The sequence below is a fragment of the Elgaria multicarinata genome, chromosome 1, assembly GCF_023053635.1.
Source record: "Elgaria multicarinata webbii isolate HBS135686 ecotype San Diego chromosome 1, rElgMul1.1.pri, whole genome shotgun sequence".
Lineage (NCBI taxonomy): Eukaryota > Metazoa > Chordata > Lepidosauria > Squamata > Anguidae > Elgaria > Elgaria multicarinata.
The window spans coordinates 150,075,455-150,098,917 of record NC_086171.1 but is presented as its reverse complement, the minus strand read 5'-3'; the positions used below and the strand labels follow the sequence as shown (position 1 = coordinate 150,098,917).

General features: G+C 42.4%; 1 protein-coding gene across 1 annotated transcript in view; it reads right to left on the bottom strand.

Moving 5' to 3' along the window:
• Positions 1–14,325, bottom strand: part of SPATA6 (spermatogenesis associated 6) — a 37,322-nt gene extending 22,997 nt beyond the window's left edge. Inside the window, exons 1-5 of the mRNA XM_063139109.1 lie at positions 14,232–14,325; positions 8,597–8,734; positions 7,593–7,641; positions 4,077–4,118; positions 1,474–1,598 (exon numbers count right to left, since the gene is read on the bottom strand). Coding sequence (XP_062995179.1) covers positions 1,474–1,598; positions 4,077–4,118; positions 7,593–7,641; positions 8,597–8,734; positions 14,232–14,285 — 408 coding nt within the window. The 5' untranslated portion in view covers positions 14,286–14,325. The remainder of the gene's footprint in view (positions 1–1,473; positions 1,599–4,076; positions 4,119–7,592; positions 7,642–8,596; positions 8,735–14,231) is intronic.
• Between the last annotated feature and the right edge of the window lie 9,138 nt (positions 14,326–23,463).

Below are 23,463 nucleotides of genomic sequence, written 5' to 3'. Positions count from 1 at the left end.
GGGCAGGGATGAACCATCAGTGAAAGAAACGTCTGGAATGAGGAATATAGGAGGAGCACAAGTTTGTCATTTGTAATCCCCCCTTTCCATGTCCATTGGAAAGATATGTTTGATCCTTCCTCATCTCTATTCTCACCAGATTTATGGCAGACAACCCACACTGACTCTATGACCTGGGTCACATGTAACTATAGCCCGTCAGTTTAAAATCCAATGAGCTGTTATGCATGAGCAGGGACAATCTGGTGCATTACCTGCAACACACGCACCTTCGCTTTTACTGCACAACCCGCAATTGGCTCCTTTGTAGGTTGTAGAGCATGACATACGAAACTGGACTGCTGGGTTGTTAAGGGGCTAAACAATCCAGCAGTTAAACCATGGTTTGTTGCTGGGTTACAAAGGAGCCAATTGTGGGTTGTAGGGTAAAAGGGAAGAGGTAAGTACAACAACCCATCGTTTTTTAAACTGATGAGTTATGTGAAAACAGGCACTATATAAAACAAATTGCACCACATGATATATCAACAGAAGAAATTGGTGTTATATAACCAAACTCATTCATTGTTCACCTGAGAGTGCACAACTCAATTGAGAAGTTACTGAACTATTAAACAAAGATGATAGCTTGTTAAAATCAGCCTCTTTACTAAAGAGACAATGAAATCCTAGTCTATTAAAAAAAAAAAAAAGATTCAATGAAATGAAATCCATGTAACTAGAGATATATATTTCTGTTCCAGGTACCAGGTGGAAAGCATTGCTAACATTAGAATAGATAAATATAGAGAAGAACAAATCTTGCCAATAAAAATCAGCTTGTCTTCTAACAGCGATGTCTTCCCTCACTAAGATGCCTTATTCCAGGTCAGACCAACTATTCATCTAGCCCAGTACTGTCTACTCCAACTGGCAACACTACTCCAGAGTCTTAGGGTAGAAGTATTTTCTATCATTGCTACCCGATCCTTTTAATTGGAGATGCCGTGGATTGAATCTAGGACCTTCCATTTGGAAAGCACATGTTCTACCTCTAAGCTATGGTCTTTGTAATATGTGATAGTAAAACTCAAAGCAGAAGTAAGGATTCCAAAAGCTCCCACACCCTCAACTAGGGGGTTTAGTGATAAAATGTCTGATGAATTCAATTCAAGTCAGCAAGAGGAAACCTATGCCCAGTGAAATAAAGTATCTGAAACACCACAGGTGGATCACACCTCAACTCAGCACACCTCTTAACACCAAGATCTCAAGAGGCTGGGCATAGAACCATATATTATGACAATGTGGACAACAAATAATCAACATTCTAAATGGTATGTATCTCAGCAGTGAGAAATATTTCAGAACAGTGATTTGAAGTCTACAAAGTTCAACCTTGGATAATTATTTGCAATTTTAGATACCGAATCATCTGTCAAAAAACAACTTTGAACACAACAGCTGTTCTTAGGATATACACTGTGCACTTACTGCAAAACCATAGGTCTTCTTCATTAAAACTTCACGAACTGACCCTCTGTGTCCATGGATAAACTTAGGAGCAGGGAAAAGGAACTCTCTTGTATTTTCTTCATATGAAGCTAGAATTTCTCCCACTGAAAGTAGCAGTTACATATGTTAATTGGAAAAAGCATCCACTTTAAAACACACACTCACATAAATATAGACAAAGAAAAACTACACACATAGGGTGCAATCCAGACAAGGTAAGCATTTCTGAATCCTACTGATATCAATGGAAGAGATAAATACATACATAAATTTTTATCACTGAAATCCTTTTGACAAGTTAAGCAATTCTGCTGGTGGTGTCCTTGCCTACTGACCCCATAAAGCAACATTGTGCATTACCAGAAAAGCTTGCTGTGGCACCAATCCTGTCTTTAAGGGTGGGATGGGTGGATTTAGTCAGAATTTTATTTTTTGTTTTTGAATTTACATAACCTAAACATTCAGAGCCTATAAATTCACGATATGAATGCTCAAACCTAAAACAAGGAATGAGCCAGAAAAATCATGGATATTTTTACAAAGTACATACCTTCAAAATATATTATATATATAAATACATAGATTTACATAGCAATACATATTTTCTAATTGCAATGCTGTTTTAAAAGGAGAGCAAAGCTATCAAGAAAGAACAAAACCCATAAAAGAATCTTGTAAATAATATTTGTAAACAACAGAACCGTGTATAAAACAGAGACAGCAAATATGATTTTTTTTTAGCCATTCAGAAAGTTTACTGATTAAAAATTATGGTGTTAAATTTCAACACAATAGCAAATAAGAGGGCTTGTGTTTTTTGGAGATGTTTTGTTAGGTCAGTAAATCTATCTATCCATTAGAATCAAGAGAATTAAAAATAAAAGGAAAGAAGGTTATGTTGTGAATTGAACCTAATTGGTTATTAGCACTAACTGTACTTGAAAAAAAGTATTTCTTATAAGTAGATACTGTGTAATGAGATTAATTTCCAGTTCATAAGCAGTACCCAACACTGCCACTGAGCTCCCAAACAATCTGTTGCACAAGCAGAAGAAAGCTAGTTGTCTTGAAACCAACCCTGGAAACAGTAAGAAATGCTTGTTTCCAAATCAGAACAGATCACCTTCCTTCTGCAAGCTCTGCTGACCTGCCCCACTCCAGAAACAAGGGTTTCTGCTCATTCGGGCTGCTTTTAGAATCGCTAGCACCCCGTTGCGCTAACAACGGATCCCACAGGTATGCAGGCAGGCTTGGATACTGCCTCCTGTTTAGATATTTACAAAAATAAAAAAGCGCTGCACGATGATGGGCAGGTCAGTTATCTATGTAAAATGAATTTGTATTTTTATCTGTTTAACCCACCTTTCTGCTAAAAAAACAGGCTTCTAAGAATTAACAATACAATTCAGAATCCTACAATAAACCTTAACAACTATCATTTAATAAAACAGGGCAATAAAAATAACCAGTTGCAGCAGCACAATGGGTTGGCTCTCCAAGGATGAGCAACTTGTGACCCTCCAGAGGTTTTGGCTTACAACTCCCATCAGCGCTACCCAGATGAACCGATGATGGCAGTTGTAAGCCAAAAACATCTAGAGGGCCACAAGTTGCTCATCCCTGATCTAGAGTTCTGCAGAGCAGAACTCTGTTATCTGAACACTCCTGGGAACAGAAAGGGGGGAAACAATCCTTTCCAATTCCCCCTTTCTCTAGCAACCCCCTACGCCCACAGAAAATATGCTCCTGGGGGCTGATTTACCCTCCAGAAAAAATACGGCAATTGCTGGGGGCTGCAGGAGGAGAGAGGAAATTAACAAAAATTACTTCCTCACCCACCCACCCACCCCAATTCCTGCAGCATTTAAATCACTTTCATGAATGGAAGGAACAGCAGCTATCGTCCTAAAATGCTCAGCCTTCCAAATAGGAAAAGAGAAAGACTTTGCTGCAAGCTTAGAGTATGCCCATAAGGGTATAATAAGGAAAAGCATTTCTCAGGGATGATACTCTGGACTTAGACTCTAAACACTAGACAGTAAAAAGTAATGATAACGGGCATTAAATTTCAGGTCATCTCTATACCGTTTCCCTACTGGCCTCTTTGTTTTCCTATGTAATAAAGCTGAACCAATTAACTCATTACAGGAGCTCTATGGAAACAACTGCTCTGGGTACAGGTCCTGCCCTTGCCTCCTGATAAGCATTTCTGCTCAGACCCTATGCTCATAGAAGATGTACATGCAATTTGTACCCTGAAATTATTGGAGATCACATGGAGAAAGCCTAGGCCATGTTCATAGGCTGTGTGCAGAAGAGCTGATCAACTCAGGAAGTTCAGAGGGGAATGGGGTGAATAGAAGACATAACTGTCATCTGTGTAGGGCTAACGTGCACTTGGACTCTATGCTGAAGGGAAAGACTCACACCTGCGGAAAGTTTAACATACTGATTCTGAGAACTATTTAATGAAGAGCTGCTCTGCCTGTAAGTTGAAAAATAGAGATTTCTTTGTAGTAAGTTAGGTGTTCATGGAAATTTACCTTAGACCTGCATAATTTATGAAGATATCAATACAATACCTGGAGGAGCAGTTTGTATTAATTCAAGTACTGCTGTGTCGACTAGAAAAAAGGGGGAAACTATAGTCAGAAGTTATTTTGATATGCAAATGAAATTCTTTTTAACCATTTAACTTCTCTAACCAGAACAGAAACAGTTTGCACAATTCTGATGAGCCAATGATAAGCAGAGACAGATAGTGGACACATGCAGGAGGGGGGGGGAGTGAGATTGCTAGCTTTAGCTTGTAACATTCAGGCTTCGCAACAGAAGGATCTACTGGTGACACATATTACACTTTTATAGATCATAAATTAGAACAGCTTTCCCCAACCTGCTCTCATCCAGATGTGACTATAACACTCACCATTCCTGACCACTGATCATGCTGGCTGGGGGTGATGGGAATTGAAATCCAAAACATTTGGAGGCCAGTAAGTTGGGGAAGGTTGAATTAGACCATTCATAACAAATTTTTACTACAGTTGTTTGCTGTTGAAACCTTTGAGTTTTTCCCTGGATGGCTAAGAGCAGAAATGCCCTTTTCAGGCTGTCCTGGTGTCTGCTATCAGTCCTCTCCATTAAGCAGAGCTGAAGGAGACACCAGACATGCATTATCCAGGAGACTGTGAAAGAACTCTTGGAAATGCCAGGGTGTTAAGCAAGATTAGAAGTTGGGAATAGAACCTGATATTGATACAATGAAACAGGTACTTCCTTTGCTGCAGAGTGGTCTTCTGCCTTCCCAGGACTAAAGTGTGAGATACTACAGGAGTATCACACCATTGATGTTTGAGGTCAGGCTCAAGTCTTTCACTGTTTCAATGGTGACGTCTTTGGAAAACAATTTTCCAAATAATAATTCAACAAAAGGTTTTGTCAAAGAGATTTCTTTCTCCTTTTCCTCCCTGATTACTTTTCCATAAAGCCATAATATGTAGCTAATGTCCATATTTAGCTGCATGTAATTCATTAATCTAGTAGATGCCAGACTATAACTGTTGGACACACTGCACTTTCTCTCCAAATCTTACTTTTAGATACTCATTTTCTACTAAAATCTGGCCAGCCAAGTTTGATTTTCTTACTTATGCTGCAATCGAATACAACATTTCCTGGCAGTAAGTCCACTGAACTACCGGCAAGTAGAGTTCCATAGGAGTGCATTGTTAGTTATTTAGCATGTTTATATCCCACCTTTCTTTCACCATGGAACTCAAAGCTGCTTATATGGGGTTCCTAGGCTGAATTAAAGTATTTGTTTCATGTGCCCTCAGTTGAAAACCAACTTGACAAGAAACAGGACAGTTGAAAAACAATACACTGAGTTTTCGTTAACTTGCCTTCTTGTCTTCCATCTTTTACCATCACATTTTTCCAATCTCCCACTCCCTTGTACCCCATGATGCAAGGGCTAGGAACACTGTGTGCATTTTTTTTTGGGGGGGGGGGAGAAGGAGAAGAAGGCTATACTGGATTTATCAGACAAACCTCTTTGAGCAATACAACAATAGAACCAGTTATCTAGGGAGGTTGTGGGCTCTCCCACACTAGAGGCATTAGAGAGGCAGCTGGACAACTACCTGTCAGGTATGCTTTAGGGTGGATTCCTGCATTGAGCAGGGGGTTGGACCCAATGGCCTTATAAGCCCCTTCTAACTCTACTATTCTATGATTCTCTACAAATGTGACCACAAGCAAAAGTTCACTGAATTTTAAATTTACCAAGACTTTAGTAATTTAAAAATCTTCATATATTCTCTATAGCAGGAGTATGCAACCTGGCATCCTCCAGATTTTTTGGACTCTGTGATGTTCTACTGCATTAGGCTGAGATGTTAAGTTTAATATAAAAGTTTATTAGTTAATAAGAATGATTGAAAAGTTTAAAGAAGGTTTTTGTTGTTTATTCGTTTAGTCGTTTCCGACTTTTCGTGACTTCATGGACCAGCCCACGCCAGAGCTTTCTGTCGGCTGTCGCCACCCCCAGCTTCCCCAAGGTCAAGTCTGTCACCTCCAGAATATCATCCATCCATCTTGCCCTTGGTCGGCCCCTCTTCCTTTTGCCTTCCACTTTCCCTAGCACCAGCCTCTTCTCCAGGGTATCCTGTCTTCTCATTATGTGACCAAAGTACTTCAGTTTTAAAGAAGGTACTCACTGTGAATTTACAGCAGATTGGTTAGTATAAGGCCATAGAGGGGGAGTGAGTGCTGGATGGAAGGAGAGTGCTGATTGGATGTTTGTGTGGAGCGTCTGGATTGGTGTGAGAGAATTATTATTATTATTATTATTTATTTATTTATATAGCACCATCAATGTACATGGTGCTGTACAGATAACACAGTAAATAGCAAGACCCTGCCGCATAGGCTTACAATCTAATAAGTTGTAGTAAACAATAAAGAGGGAAGGAGAATGCAAACAGGCACAGGGAAGTGTAAACAGGCACCGGGTACAGGCACAGTCGGAAGACTGTGGAGTATATATGCTGCTGACAGGAGAGAAGGTATGATGCTGGATGAGTTTTAGATTAGAGATAGGAAGGGTCTGTGTGCTTTGTTGTTTTAGTGGAGTAGTGTAGCCTAGTAGGGGTAGAGTAGGCAGGAGAACATTTAAGTCACATTTGAAATGTTTAAGAGAAATTCCTTACTGAAACTATTACGCATTGTGCTTTATAACCATTACGCTTGAGAACTGAGGAAACTGTTAAGCTTTTGTAGCTGCACTAAATACTTGTTAATAAATTACATTTAATTACAACTAGTGTGGTCCTTGGAGTACTTGGGAAGGGTACAGGTTTATGGTGGCAGCGGAAGGGAGAATTTGGGGTAAGGGTGCTGAACTGTATAGCTGTGGGGCCTAAGTAGAGAAAGGTGTGTCACAGGGACAGCTGCAGCATTCCAAACCTCTTGACACCTGCACAGGATGCTTTGATTCAGGAAAGGAATAAAGGAGCAGTGTAAGGTGGGGGTCATCACAGACCCCAATTCCCATCAGTGCTAGCCAGCAGAGCCAATGGTCAGAGATGATGGGATTTGTAGTCTATAACATTTGGAGGGCACTGGGTTGCCTACCCTTGCCTTATGGAATGCATAGTAATCCATAATCAAACCAATTCTACATGTTTTCTTCTAAAACCTTAGCAAGATGATCCAATGAAAACAAATACACTCATAAACTTTGTATACTTTAAAATTTTGTGTACTTTTTTAATGTTCACTGTTTTTTAACTTTTGTAAACCGCCCAGAGAACTTCGGCTGTGGGGCAGTATATAAGTTTAATAAATAAATAAATAAATAAATAAATAAACAAACTAACATTTCTTTTTGAGGCACAATTTAGTCTGAATCACTTTTTTTTTTTAGAAAGTCACAGTGACTTTGTAGCGTATTAGGTACGGTTTTTTTCTAAGAACAAGAAGATGATAAAGTCATCTTATAGCTTCTTCCCTAATCTCACATTGGTTTTTCATATTGTACATTTAAAGTAATTTGGTGCATGCAGAATATAATAAAGATTAAAAAAAAAACCTACATTCAAAAAGTTCAACAAGGTCTCCTGGGTCAACTACATCAGTATATACCTAAAATGAAAATATAAGGAAATGAAATTGAACCATTTGGTCAGAACTATGTCAAGGTCATAGAAAAACATGACCATTGTAATAATTAGAATAAACAGAAAACTGCTCTCAGCTCTTTTATAAACAAAACAGAGAAACACTTAGACAGAATACTTTTCTCAGAACAGAGTTTCTCCTTTGACTTTTGACCTTTTTCAGAATTATTCTCCCATCTTAAATTAATAGCAATAATAAATAACAGGCAAAGTGTGTGTATGGGGGGGAACCCAGTCCTTGTTATAAAACGGTAGCCAGTATTGCTTATTCAATAAAGCTTATTGGTTTACTTTATTAGTAAACTAAGGAGAGTGCAACAACTAATTCTTAGCGTGGATAAGAGACAGCAAAATCCTATACATTTCTACTCAGAAGTAAGCCCCACTGAATTATATACAGCTGCAATTACCTGGGAGTATGTCCTATTAAACTCAGTGGGACTTACTTCAGAGTAGACATGTATACAATTGCACTGTTAAGAACTGATCTTATGCTGCGTTATCCCAGACTGAATGATCCATAAAGACCACTCTCTCATGGACAAAATTGCTCAGTTAACCATGGGAATGTTAAAAAGGGGTGACATTTCTACAAATGTGGAGTGTATAACTAGTATCTATATTCTTGAATAATTTCCACAGTTGGCATTTTTACAGTAAACAATACCCTAAGATATTCTCAGGTTAGGAAATTACTTGAAAACAAAACAATACAGACAAAAACCTAGAATCTTACATAAATATTAATTGTTATATAAACATTAGTCCAGAAAAACACATTTAAAACTACTGATTAATGATATGTTTAAATCAGCTGATAAGGATACATTATAGGTTGAGAATATTGTTGAGCACGTATTGGTGGATTAATTACATTTTGTATTTTTTAGAAGTAACCAATGCTATTGTAGGCTTTTTACCTTTTCAAATATTAGTTTCTCATCAAATAGAAGGGGAAATATTGCACGGACACATGAAGTCTTCTTATATTGTCCAAAAATACAGGCACTGATGTAGAGGTCATCTCTGGCTTTTAGTGTAACACCTGGGCATGTTACCTGGAAGAGTAACGTTCAATTATTTTTCAAAATTAGTATAGCTGTTTGAGAGAGGAACTACATGTTGCATCCATTGTGAGGCTGCTACCAAAAATGGTATCGCTACGAGTTCTCCCCCCACTACACCTTTGGCTGCAGCAGGCATAGGAAGGGATAATGTCACAGCATTGATAATTCTTGTGGCACTTTATTTATTTATTTATTACATTTCTATACCGCCCAATAGCTGGAACTCTCTGGGCGGTTCACAAAAATTAAAAACATTCAAAGTATACAACAACAGTATAAAACCATACTATAAAATACAATATAAAAGCTCAACCAGATAAAAACAGCAGCAATGCAAAATTGCAAATTTAAAACACCAAGTTAAAATTTATTTATAGATTGTTAAAATGCTAGGAGAATAAAAAGGTCTTCACCTGGCGTCTAAAAGCATATAATGTAGGTGCCAAGCGAACCAATGAGCCAGAGAAGGCCCTCCTCTTGGTAGCCACCTGCCTCACTTCCTTTGGCAGGGGCTCGCAGAGAAGGACCCCTGAGGATGACCTTAGGGTCCAGACAGGTACATACAGGAGGAGGCGTTCCTTCAGATAGCCTGGCCCCAAGCTGTTTAGGGCTTTAAATGTTAATACCAGCATTTTGAATCAGGCCCGGACCTGGACTGGCAGCCAATGAAGCTGGAAAAGGACTGGCGTGATGTGGTCTCGTCGGCCAGTCCCTGTTAGTAACCGTGCTGCCCTGTTTTGTACCAGCTGAAGCTTCCGGACCGTTTTCAAAGGCAGCCCCACGTATAACGCATTGCAGTAATCCAAACGAGAGGTTATCAGAGCATGGATAACTGTAGCTAGGCTACCTCTGTCCAGATAAGGTAGGCTGTAATTCAGTACTTCCATATGAGAGTCTCCCTTTGATGTTCCTTTGTCCAAGAATGGCTACTTCAGCTTGGAATGCTGAAATGTCTCAGAATTTTGCCATGTCAAATTTGCTTAGAGACTGGCCAATTTGTCCAGTGTGGAATGTTAAAGGGCACTGGTTCCAAATGATAACTTATACCATACTGGAAGGTGACAAGTAGGGTACAAACCCTTGATGTTTTGGGTGACATGTTTACAACAAAACCTGCTACAACAAAACCTGGATTTGTTGACTTATTTTTTCACTTCATTGGGTGGATAGTGCAGTCTAAGAAATGACTGGTGTAAATACCTCAGTTACAAGAGGCATTTGGACAACTATCTGTCAGGTATGCTTTAAGGTGGATTCCTGCATTGAGCAGGGGGTTGGACTTGAAGGCCTTATAGGCCCCTTCCAACTGTACTATTCTATGATTCTAAGCCTGTTTAATGATTTATTATTATTATTATTATTATTATTATTATTATTATTATTATTTATTACATTTCTATACAGCCCCATAGCTGAAGCTGTCTGGGTGGTTTACATAAGATTAACTTAGAACATAAGATTGGGTTTACATAAGACTGAGTTACAACAGATGCAGTTGCATCACAGAGCTTGGCTACAGGCCACCCTTTCCCAACCTTGGGTCCCCAACTCATACTAGACTATGTCCTATCATGCCTAGCCAGGATTGCCAAAAGTCAGGGATGATGCAAGTTACAGTTCATCTGGGAATCGCTGCTGTGGAAAGTGGATCTTGTGGTGCATTCTAGGTGATGTAGATATGAATTATGTAGGTATCTGTAGCGGTTAGTAAATTTCTGATATGAGATGGTGCATATCTGTCAATCATATAGTTGCACAATAGTATCCAGAAAGTGAAGCTGCCGCATGGACTGACATAGTCTCAGATTAATGGTGGAGTGAAAGCTATTGGAGGTCCTACCAGAATTTCTCAAGTGACTCCTGTGCATGAATCTAAATGATAAAGATGTCATCAATGCATTTCAGGTAGAGCCGAATCTTTAGGGAGAAACTGAGAAAAGCTTGTTTTCATTCAGCATAACATGGAACCATGTGAATACTCATAGTAGTGCCAATAATCTGAAGATATATGTTCTCTACAAAGATAAGTAACTGTAGCTAAGTACAAGTTGGAGAGTTTGGTAACTATATTTGCTGTAGCACAGTAAGAGATGATACTCCTGATGGTTTGCAGTCTCTTTGTGGGAAACGTTGTTGGAAAGGGCTTCATCACAATTCATACAGCAACTTCTATGGATGTAATAATGTAATGCTTTTCTGCAAATTGTATAATTTTTTTTCTATAAAAAGGGAAAGAAAAACGTATTCCTACATTAAAGGGCAGGGAAGACAACTGGAAATGGGGATGACCCTTTCATTGCAGTCCCGGTACCATACAGCAGCGGTCCCCAACCGTTTTGGCACCAGGGACCAGTGTCGTGGAAGACAATTTTTCCACGGACCGGGAGGGGGGGTTGAGGGGATGGTTTGGGGAAGCTCCCCCCCACCCCCCCACTCCAGCATCCTGGCTTCGCTTCGGCTGGGTGGGCGCCCAGCTGAAGCGAAGCCAGGACGCTGGGGTGGGCGGCTTTGGAACGGCGCACCCGGAAGTCGCTCTCCCAGAGCGGCTTCCAGCTGGGCGCGCCGTTCCGAAGCTGCCCCAACTCACCCCAGAATCCTGGCTTTGCTTCGCTGGGCAGGCGAGATGGCACCCCGTGCCCAGGTATGCTGGGGTGGGTGGGTGAAAGCAGATCACCTCTGAGGCCCGGTTCCTAACCTGCCACAGACCGGTCCGTGGCCCAGGGGTTGGGGACCCCTGCCATACAGTATAGTCTGCATTGATATTTTAGTTCAAATTGGGAGGAAAATGAACACTAAAATGAAAATAGTTAATTTATTTTTTGTTTAAGGGATTGGTTGCCAACCTTCATTAAAATTCTTATGTCAATACACATTAAGAGTGCAATCCTATCCAATCTCCGAACTCAGAGGCTTACAAATATCCAATGTATGGTGTTTTTGCCCCACTAGCAGAGTCTTCAGGGAGGGAGAGGAAAGGAGGCTGGGGAGCTCATATCCTTGTGTCCCCAGTCTCCCTCCAGGCCCACTGGCATACTCCTTTTCATTCCTCTACAAGCACATGTACAAGCTCGTACGGGCAGTCAACAAGGTTCTCTGCTAGGAGGTGGGTACAGAGAGCTTAGGCTCCTGGGTCTGAGGGTCGAAGAGCTGACTCCAGCCTCAGATCCAGGAAACTGAAATACCCTATGTCCCCCAGTCACTGTCTACGGGTCATAGGATTACTCCCTAAAATGACAATATAAAAGACCGTAAGTTTAATAAAATGCAGAACAAATAATAACAGCAGTAAAAATAAATAAATAGTGGAACAGAAAAATGTTTAAAGTGTTTGGAATCATTTTGTGAGGCACCAATAATTTTTTGAGGCACTATTTTTATGTGGAAGTTTCTACTATGAAACATCAATCTCAATTAATAAGTTATTTTGCATGCTGAAAAACCTGCATACGATCTGAATTGCCACATCATCAGAAAACTGACTTGTAATACATACCTACAGAATTCTAACAGTGCAATAACTATTGATTGCACCCTTGACGATCCTAAGACCCAGAGCTGGGAGGCTTACAATCATCTTATTCAGGGCAGGAGGAGCAGCAGCGGCAATTTTTGCCTCCCTGTCCTGCCACCTTGCATTTTTCTCTAGATGGACTTTTTTGCCCTTCAAATGAAAGTATTTCAGAGGTGGAGGAAAGGAGACTTGCAGAGGGCCAGGATAACTCATATCCTGGTCGATCCAGTCTCCTCCCCTCCCACCAAAACGGCCCCTTTCCCACTCTCTGAGATCACTTTTCCGAACTCAGAGGCCAACTGGCACAGTTCTTTCCACACTGGCTGCGAGGGAGGTCAGATCTCCAACTCTACCCTTGCAAGGTAGGAGTGTTGTCTCTGACCTCAGAGAGAGGAATCTAAACAATTCTATGACCCCTCAGCTGCTAGCCCCATAACTTGTACAATCCTATGGCCTCTTCAGCTCTCAATTCACAAATGAAGAACATATTCAACATACCTATCAGAATATGATTGGTTCTAGTGGTGATTAGAAAAAAAAAAGTCACACAACTGAGTAAATTCAGTACTAACCTGCCTCATATACATGTTGAAAATATATTTCCAATTCAATTATTATTATTTTTAGATTTTCAGAGCAAGAAATATTTAGCACTGGTACAGTGTGGATGTAAAAGAAAGAATCCCAATGTGCTTTAAAAAAATTAAGTTCAAATAGAACATACGATTTTTTTCTTACAAGATAAGGGAATCATTTTTCATTGCCTTGAAACTCATTAAAAAGAGAAACACAAAAAAATTCAAATACAGGAATGGGGGGGGGAACTCTACTCCACATACCTGAACAGCTGATATTGGATTCAGGTGTGAATTTGCCCAACTCCATTCTACTTACTGATTGGTGCAGAGTGCACAAAAAGGCAAACACTAATTTCTAATTGGTCAATAGCGATGGAGAAAGGAGGGGATTTAATCTAACTGTTACTCGCCAGAAACTGAAGGAAAATAGAAAAGGCAAGTCAAAGCTTGTAGAAAGTGATAGGAATAGAAAACTTGGCTTGGTGATTAGAAGTGTAAGAAACGCATTTTTGACTGAATGGAATGTACTTGGAAAAACTCCATCACAGCCAAGTGGATCATAGACCAGCAGCCGTTAAGAGCTCAGTACAAGTAGGAATTCAGCCCTTAGCCCAGGGGTTCTTAACCTGGGATCCATGGCTTCAGGGATGTCAAATAAAAAAAATATATTCACTATATTAAGGGAATCACTAGCGTTGATTTTTTAAATTTAAAACACTGTATCTTTAAAGTTGTGTTTATATGCTTATGTGCATTTTTCTAGGGAGGGGGTCCATAGCTTTCACCAGATTTTCACAGGGGTCCGTGACTCAAAAAAGGTTAAGAACCACTGCCTTAGCCTCACATTTCCGACTATACAGTTAGTTGTGTGACGGGGGAGTAATCATTTAAAAACAAAAACAAAGTAAACAAAAACTACTGGAACTTGATGGACCTTGATAGAAACTGAATACCCGCTTATCACTCCTTAGGGGTATGTTGGTGGGCCCCCGAACCCCGTGCCACTTTCACGATGGGGGCGGGGGGGGAGAGAGAGAGATCAAAAAAGCCTTTTCCAAAAGAAGGGGGAAGTCTTTGGCCAGAACCTGAAGGCCAAAGAGCAGCCCAATCGTCCCCACCCCGCCACTCCAAAAGGACCCTCAAGCCTCCCTCACATCGCATCCTTCAAGGACCTTCTCCTTAGTCCGCCTCCAGCCCCCAGGGACGAGAGACCCCGTAAACGGCCCCCTCTGCCCCGTCCCCAAGAACCACGTCTCCTGCCCCCCTCCCCGTCACCTCCAAGTTCGCCGTATGCCACGCAAACGATAGTCTCTCCCTTATCCTCACCCCCCCTCACTCCACCATTTTGTCCCCCTCCGCCTCTATGAACCCTTTCCCTGCCCCCCACGGTTCTCCTCACCGCGCGGATGTGCAGCTCCAGCACGCAGACCAGCCCCTTGCGTGGCGGCGGCATCGGGGGCGCCCCTCTCTGCCTCCCGCCAGCTGGGGAAACGCAGGCCGGGGAGGGGCCGTCCGGGCCCCTCACAGGATGCGCCTCGTTGCTAGGCCCCGCCCACGTCCGACAGACTCCGTTCCCATAGCGACCGGAACGCTACCCCCCCCCCCTTTCCTGGGAGACGGAAAAGGCATGAATAACGCAGCCCTCGCTAGTTTGGAAGGCAAAGAGTTGCTTTCAATAAAAGTCCGAAGAGTTCCAAAAGCTGTCACTTCCGGTCCCGATTGCAGCGCCATTATCCTCCATGTGCGGGGCAAGAAGGGCGAAAGTAAAAGAATTGTTAAAAAGGGGAAGGAAATCCTCAGACAGCAGATGCGAAAAGAACACAGGCGGTGCTTTGTGTACAAAGATGGTTCAGATTTCCTCTGCACTATAGTTTACATGGTTCCTCTCCTCGGATAATAATTATTTTAAACATGTATTGATTTATTAATCCTAGGCCTGTTAAACTAACGTGTTGGTTAATAAATCAATAAAATTTAAATACATTAAGTTATCAAACTTCAATCTCAGTAAATAATAAAACAATACTTGTAAAGATCTTCAAACAACAATAAAGAAATAAGCAGGTTCAAAAAGCAGCAGTCTAGGATAGAAAATGAAATGGCTTGGAAAATAAAAAGGCACCTAAAAGCCATCGTATTTGGTGCTAAGTGAGTGTCCATGGTGAAAGTGTTCTACAGACCAGGCATGACCACCATAAAGATGCTTTCCCTGGTCTTCATCCACCTATGTTCTGATACAGTGCTATCTGAAGAAGAGTTTCAGATGAAGATCTTAAGAGCTAGACAAGGGCAACCAGGATGGTTAGAGGTCTGGAAACAAAGCCCTATGAAGAGAGTCTGAAAGAACTGGGCATGTTTAGCCTGGAGAAGAGAAGATTGAGGGGAGATATGATAGCACTCTTCAAATACTTAAAAGGTTGTCACACAGAGGAGGGCCAGGATCTCTTCTCGATCCTCCCAGAGTGCAGGACACGGAATAACGGGCTCAAGTTGAAGGAAGCCAGATTCCAGCTGGACATCAGGAAAAACTTCCTGACTGTTAGAGCAGTATGACAATGGAATCAGTTACCTAGGGAGGTTGTGGGCTCTCCCACACTAGAGGCCTTCAAGAGGCAGCTGGACAACCATTTGTCAGGGATGCTTTAGGGTGGATTCGTGCATTGAGCAGGGGGTTGGACTCGATGGCCTTGTAGACCCCTTCCAACTCTGCTATTCTATGATTCTATGATTCTACAACAGTTGTGGCTAGTGCCCATTGAGGCTGGTGGGGCAAAGGGCAGGACAGGTCACTCTAGGTGGAAACAACAGAGTGGGGGAAATTGTCAGACCCAGAGAACTGCTTTGGAAGCACCCCCAGTACCCCACACCCAGCAAAATGGCTGGGATTCTCAGCTGTATTTGGGAGCAATGGAAGAGGCAGATGAACCTTCCCTGGTGATTTTTCCTGCACTAGGACCATTGGGGGAGGGAGTTAAAGTTTAGGAAGGAGACAAACAAGAACAATCAAAATAAAAACTCACACAGCAGTGCTATCTTCCAGGCCTCCATTCCACAAATGTTCTATGCTCTGGTACTGCTGCTACCACCACACACTCACATGCACATGATCAGGCTAAACAAGTAAAATGTAAATATCAAGGAAAGGAAAAGCTGCTACTAGGCTGGCTCTGAGCTTTCCAAGCTGCTGATGCTCCCAGCCGTGTGCTCTTAGAGAATATCTGATGAGTGGAGTACAAGGCAGCAGCTCTCCTGAGCTTTTAGTGTTGTGCACAACTGGCTGGGGTTTAAATCCAGTGCACAACTGATCGGCCAGGCCAGGATTACTAACGCTCAAAAAAGCAAGAAAGGAGGCTATGTTTGCAATGGAGAAGTCATAAAAATAAGCACAAAAGGGAGTAATTAGAGAGCATTCCATTCATTGCCCCCTCTCAGGTTATAGGAACAGAGAGAGAGCAAGGAGAAGTTCTTCCCCCACATTGGAACTACTTCGAGGTAGCCGAAGAAATGAGCCAGATCATCATGACTGACAGGATGCCCAGCCAATGCTGTTGAAGCTAGAGTGAGTAACAGATGCCTATACAAGGGGTGTGTGGTCTGGGAAATAGTGGGTGCTGACTTTGGGGGTGTCCTAGCTTCCCCCCTCAAAAAAGTTAATGCCTCTGATGTACAACAAGAAGGAGTAGTGCAATCTGGATGTTCCCAGGGCATGGAATTACAATGCCAGGAGGAATCAAAATTGGTGCACCAGCTGCAGCTGACAAAAGGCATATTATGCCACTATTGATAATAGGACACCAGGAGACAGAGCTGGATCTGTTAGATGATCACAGATGAACTGGACCCCTTCTAGAACAGGTTGAATGCCACTTCCCAAGAGTGGTGGACACGGCCTGTCAACAGGACCTCCATAACATAACTTGTGTCATCCATCCAATAGACTTGCAGAGTCTCAATAGCACAGAACGTGATTTCTACCAACATTGCCATGGTGGCTCTGTATGTGTCCCAGAGCTCCATCACACCTGCACGTTTGCCCTGGTTTACCCTCAAATTATTTGCCTTCGTTTCCACAGCGTGTGAAACCCTGATCAACTTACTCCTTAGCGCTTTTACATTTCATTCATCTTTACACCTCTCTTCTCATGCGCACCAGCATATCACTGTTCTTCTGTTGAGATGCAAATCCTCTCCCCTCCCCAGATCTCCTTTGTACCTCCCCCTACAGTTCATTGGTTGGTGGTAGTTGGACACCACACCCTCCCTCCCTACATGGTTATTCCCTGTTGCCTAGGCTACACCCGTTCTCCTTACCCTGCCTGGAGGCTTTGGAGCGTGAACATAGTAAAATCAGATGGAGACTTACCTTTGAGTAAACACCATTGAACAGAGAGAGACCTACTTCTGAGTAAACAGAAGTAAGACCTTAGAAGTAAGCATGGGGTTGCAGAGCACTTCTTTCCAGTTTGCTGTTTTAAGACTTAAAAAAGAAAGCTTCTGAGTGACCACACTATTAAAAGTCAGTTCTGTATGTGTTTACTCAGAAGTAAGTCTCTCTCCATTCAATGGGGTTTACTCAAACATAAACATGCATTAGTATGAGTGGGATGTAAATACAGTTGAAATCAATGGGATTTACTTTTGAGTAAGGGAACCAGCAGATCTGTAGTTTATGAACTTGAAGATGCACAGCTTCACATGATCAAAGGAATGGAAGATCGACCCTTCACATTAGTGAACTACCAGGAAAAAGGTTTAAGGGGGGAATTTAAAAAATAATTAAAAAATCAAGGGATGACCCAATCAGATTCAAACTTGGTGTGGCTAAAGACCTCCTTAAAAGCTATCACTGTGCCCATTTTGATCTCGTTATCTTTAAAAATTAGGGTGCTGCTGGCAAGGAGGGTGCATTTTCCACATTTCTTTTAAGGTGAAAATGCCCACTGGAGAAAAGGCACACCCCCTCTCCGCCCCTTGAAAACATACCCACAGAACACTGGATTGAAAATGGTGGATGAAAATACACGTTGAGGGTAGTGCATTGTTCTCCTGATTTACCGGAAGAACCAGACTTTCCCCATGCCAAAAAACAGCGCTAAGGGGGACTGGGGAAGCAAGGGCAGGGCAGGACATGGACAATGTCATCTGAGTCCTTTGCACACAACCAACGTTGACAGCGGGCTATAACACTGGTGATGGAGCCCCCAGTCTGCTATTGTCCATTGCCATCAACTGGATGCCCATTGCCAGTGTGGCATAGCCCATTGCCCATTCAACATTGCCAGTGTGGCATAGCAGTTAGCATTTCAGACTAGGACTAGAGAGACCCAGGTTTAAATCTCTACTCAGCCATGAAGCTCACAAGGTGTCCTTGCAGCCAGTCACTCTCTCAGTCTAACCCATCTCACAGGTTGTTCTGAGGATGAAAAGTGGAGGAGAAACCACCTCTGCTGCTTCAAATTCCTTGCAGGAAAATTGAGATATATATGTAATAATGTATAAATATATAAATAGCATTAGTATTCCCATTCAAACTGTTTACTGCACTACATGAGTTGTGTTTTGTTACGCTGATGAAGCAGCATTGTATGCCCAAAATGCTTATCTCCATTTCTTCTCCCACACCACACTTGTCCATGCATTTCTCTCACACCTAAGCTTTGTGTGCAATTGGTGTATAACATCCGGCAGTGGTAGCTGTTGAAGCCATAGTACTGGCCCACACTGTTCTTCCCTCACTACTATGCATTTATAGATTTTGTGCATAGAAATTGATTTTATGTTCCTTTAATTGTCTAAATGAATACTAAGAAATGAAATGGTGGGAAAGAGCTAGGGTCACTGGGCCTGTTCAGACAATATGCTAAGCCATGGTTAGGACGCTTACCTTTTTGCAGCAAATGATTAGTGAGCATGTTTAAACCGTGGTTATGTAGCCACCATGGTTAGGAAGGGTTCACATGGCACACTAAGGCCACAGCTAGACCTAAGGTTTATCCTGGGATCATCCAGGGTTCGCTCCTGCCTGAGCACTGGATCCCCTGTGTGTCACCTAGATGAACAGGTTTGACCCCTGGATGATCCAGGGATAAACCTTAGGTCTAGCTATGGCCTAAGTCATAGTTCATACAACACACTAAGCCATCATGTTTAGCTCAAAATCCTTAACCACCATGGTTTAACGTGTTATCCAAACAGGGTCACTGTCCTCTTCATCGTCTCTTATTCACCAATATTTATTTTATTTATTTATTTATTTATTTATTACATTTTTATACTGCCCAATAGCCAAAGCTCTCTGGGCGGTTCACAAAAATTAAAACCATCATAAAACAACCAACAGGTTAAAAGCACAAATACAAAATACAGTATAAAAAGCACAACCAGGATAAAACCACGCAGCAAAATTGATATAAGATTAAAATACAGAGTTAAAACAGTAAAATTTAAATTTAAGTTAAAATTAAGTGTTAAAATACTGAGTGAATAAAAAGGTCTTCAGCTGGCGACGAAAAGAATACAGTGTAGGCGCCAGGCGGAACTCTCTGGGGAGCTCATTCCACAACCGGGGTGCCACAGCGGAGAAAGCCCTCCTCCTAGTAGCCACCTGCCTCACTTCCTTTGGCAGGGGCTCACGGAGAAGGGCCCCTGTAGATGATCTTAAGGTCCGGGTAGGTACATATGGGAGGAGGCGTTCCTTCAAATAACCTGGCCCCAAACCGTTTAGGGCTTTAAATGTCAGTACCAGCACTTTGAATCAGGCCCGGACCTGGACTGGCAGCCAATGAAGTTGTAAAAGGACTGGCATAATGTGATCTCGCCAGCCAGTCCCCTGTTAGTAAGCGGGCTGCCCTGTTTTGTACCAGTTGAAGTTTCCAGACCGTTTTCAAAGGCAGCCCCACGTATAACGCATTGCAGTAATCCAAACGAGAGGTTATCAGAGCATGGATAACTGTAGCTAGGCTATCTCTGTCCAGATAAGGGCGCAGTTGGTATATCAGCCTAAGCTGATAAAAGGTGCTCTTTGCCACTGAGTTCACCTGTTAGTGAATACTATGCACAATTAATAATAATAATAATAATAATAATAATAATAATAATAATAATAATAATAATTTTATTAGGCCAACTCAAACTCACAAAAAATACTGTGCAAGCTTTCAAGCTCCCCAGAACTCTTCCTCTGGCAAGACAACAGACAAAGCAAAACTGGAAGTGGGGGTCGGAGTTGCTGATGTTGAAGCCCTGGAGTCTGCATTTGGTTACAGTCTTAAAAGGAAAAGTGGGAGGAGGAGGCAGACCTTCAAGTTAGGCTCTACCAGATACAGACATGGCTTCAGGTTTCACTTTGGACCTTTTTGAGGTTTGCTGGGGAAAAGAAACAAAAGAGCAATGGTTGTTACCCCATTTTTGAAAATACAAAATCAAATAGTTAATCAAAAACTATGTCCATTCTTCAACCCCCTTGAAGCAATGACTTCAAGAAAGTGTTTCTATAACTGTTGATCAGTCTCTCACATAATTTTTGAGTAATTTTGGCCCAGACTTCCAGTCCGTGAATTGAATCACATCAAGTGTGTCTAAAAACCAGGGATAGACTGGGGATTCTGTTAGTGTACTGGCCACCCCACTGCCTAACAGACTCCCTGGCCGAGCTCACGGAACTGGTCTCGCAGGTGGTGTTGGAGTTGCCCAGGCTTTTGGTCCTGGGCGACTTCAACATCCCATTCGGGACTGGTTTGTCAGGTGCAGCTCGGGAGTTCATGGCACCCATGACAAACATGGGCCTATCCCAATTGGTCTCTGGACCAATACATTCAGCAGGTCACACCCTCGATGCTGTTTTCCATTCCAAACAGACAGATATGTGGGCAGAGGTGCTAAATACCTCTGCGTTGTCATGGACAGATCACTTTCTGGTCCAGGTTAGTATTGTGGCTACTATCCGCCCCTGCAGGGGTGGCGGACCTATTAAGATGGTCCACCACCAAAGGCTGATGGATCCTCTTGGATTCCAGAAAGCCTCAGAGGGTTCTATGGCTGGTGTTGTCGACAATCCTGTTGAAACCCTGGTTAACAGATGGAATCAAGACCTGACTAGGGCTATTGACATGATCGGCCCAAAACATCCTCTCCAACCTGCTTCTAATAAGGCACCTTGGTATACAGAAGAACTCAGGGAGCTGAAGTGGCAAGGATGATGACTGGAGCGCCGATGGAGGAAAACTCATATCCGACAAGACACAACATAGAAAACATCTTCATTCCTACGGGGTGGCAATACGTGCAATGAAGAAAGCTTACTTCTCTGCACGCATTGCATCTGCGAATTCACGTCCAGCTGAACTGTTCAGAGTCATGAGAGGTGTAACACTGACACCTTTCCCCCGGACCTGACTTTAGAGCCTTCAGTAATTCGCTATGATGCCTTTAACAATCATTTCACAGATAAAATCTCTTGGATAAGAGCCGACTTAAATGCTGTCATTATAGCAGAAGCTGACAATGAAGTGTCCAGCAACTTCGCAAGTAGGATTACACTGGATCAGTTTCAGTTGGTGAGTACCAAGGACGTGGACAAGCTGCTTGGAAGAGTGAGGAAGACGACTTGCCCTCTCGATCCCTGTCCTTCTTGGTTGGTCGCCCAGGGAGGAGATGCAGTTAGTTTACAACTACAATGTATTATTAATGCATCTCTCAGGGAGGGGAGTTTTCCATCATGCTTAAAAGAAGCAGTGGTATGGCCGCTTCTAAAAAAGCCCTCTCTGGACCTCCTGGATCTTAATAACTATAGACCAGTATCAAATCTACCATTTTTAGGTAAGGTGATTGAGAGGGCAGTTGCTCATCAACTCCAAGCAGTTTTGGATGACAGAGATTTTCTGAACCCATTTCAAACTGGCTTCAGAGCGGGATACAGAGTTGAGGCCGCTATGGTCGCCTTAGCGGATTATCTATGCCTAAGTATTGACAGGGAGAATGTGTCTCTGCTTGTGCTTTTGGACCTCTCAGCAGCTTTCGATACCATCGACCATGGTATCCTTCTGGAATGCCTGAGGGGATTGGAATTGGCACTGTGCTTCGGTGGTTCCGGTCCTACCTCTCAGGCAGGTTCCAGATGGTGATGCTTGGGGACAGCTGCTCTTCAAAAAAGGAGCTTCTGTGTGGTGTACCACAAGGTGCTATCCTTTCCCCAATGCTATTTCATATTTACATGAAACCGCTGGGAGAGATCATCCGAAGGCATGGGGCGGGGTGCTATCAGTATGCTGATGACACCCAAATATATTTCTCTATGCCTTCGACAACAGCGTCAGCTAAGGATAGTGTGTCTCCTCTGAATGAATGCTTGGAGGCGGTAATTGGCTGGATGAGGAATAACAAACTGAAGCTGAATCCAGACAAGATGGAGGTGCTCACTGTCAAAGGCCGCAACCTAGGTTTGGAGGTGTGTCAACCGGTTCTGGATGGGTTTACACTCCCCCTGAAAGACTGTGTTCACAGCTTGGGGGTGCTTCAGGATCCGTCGCCCCAAATGACAGCCCAGATAGATGCGATGGCCTACTATCAGCTTCAGACCTAAAGATGGTAGTGCACACACGCTGGTAACTTCGAGGCTTGACTTCTGCAATGCGCTCTACATAGGGCTACCTTTGTGCCTAGTCTGGAAACTTCAACTAGTTCAAAATATGGCAGCCAGTTTGGTCACTGGAACATCTAGGGGTGACCACATCACACCAGTCCTAAAATCTCTTCATTGGCTGCCAATTTGTTTCTGGGCGAAGTATAAAGTGTTGGTTATCACCTTTAAAGCCCTACATGGTTTGGGTCCAGGCTACCTGCGGGATCGCCTTCTCCCGTACAATACTCCCTGCACACTTAGGTCCTCTGGGAAGAATCTACTTCAGTCAGCAAAGACTAGGCTGACAATCATAACCCAGAGGACCTTCTCTTCTGCTGCTCCAAAACTGTGGAATAGCCTGCCGGAGGAGACTCGTCAACTTGACAGTCTTTTAGCATTCAAGAAGGCTGTCAAGACTGATCTCTTCTAGTGGAATTTTAGGATATTTTAGTATATTTTAGGATGCTTTTAGGATGTTTTTAAACAGTGTATACTGTGTTTTTAATAAGTATTTTATGTGTTTCATGCTAATTGCTGTTCCCTGCCTCGAGCCAATTGGAGAGGCAGGTAAGAAATATATTATTATTATTATTATTATTATTATTATTATTATTATTATTATTATTATTATATTCTTCCTCACAGAACTGCTTCATTTGAGGGCTTCCTTGCATGAACAGCTTGCTTCAGATCCTGTCACAACATTTTGATGGGGTTTGGTGTGGACTTTGACTAGGCCATTCTAAAACATGGAATTTCTTCAGCACCCATTCTTTTATAGATCTGCTTGTATGTTTAGGATCATTGTCTTGTTGCATGACACACTTTCGGTTCAGGTTCAGCTCATGGACGGATGGCCTGACATTCTTCTCTAGAGTCTACTGATTCACAGCAGAATTCATGGTTGTGTCAATGATGGCAAGTCGTCCAGGTCCTCAGAACAAAATGGGCCCAAACTATCACATTCCCACCACCATGTATGATGACTGGGATGAGGTTCTTCTTTTCAAAC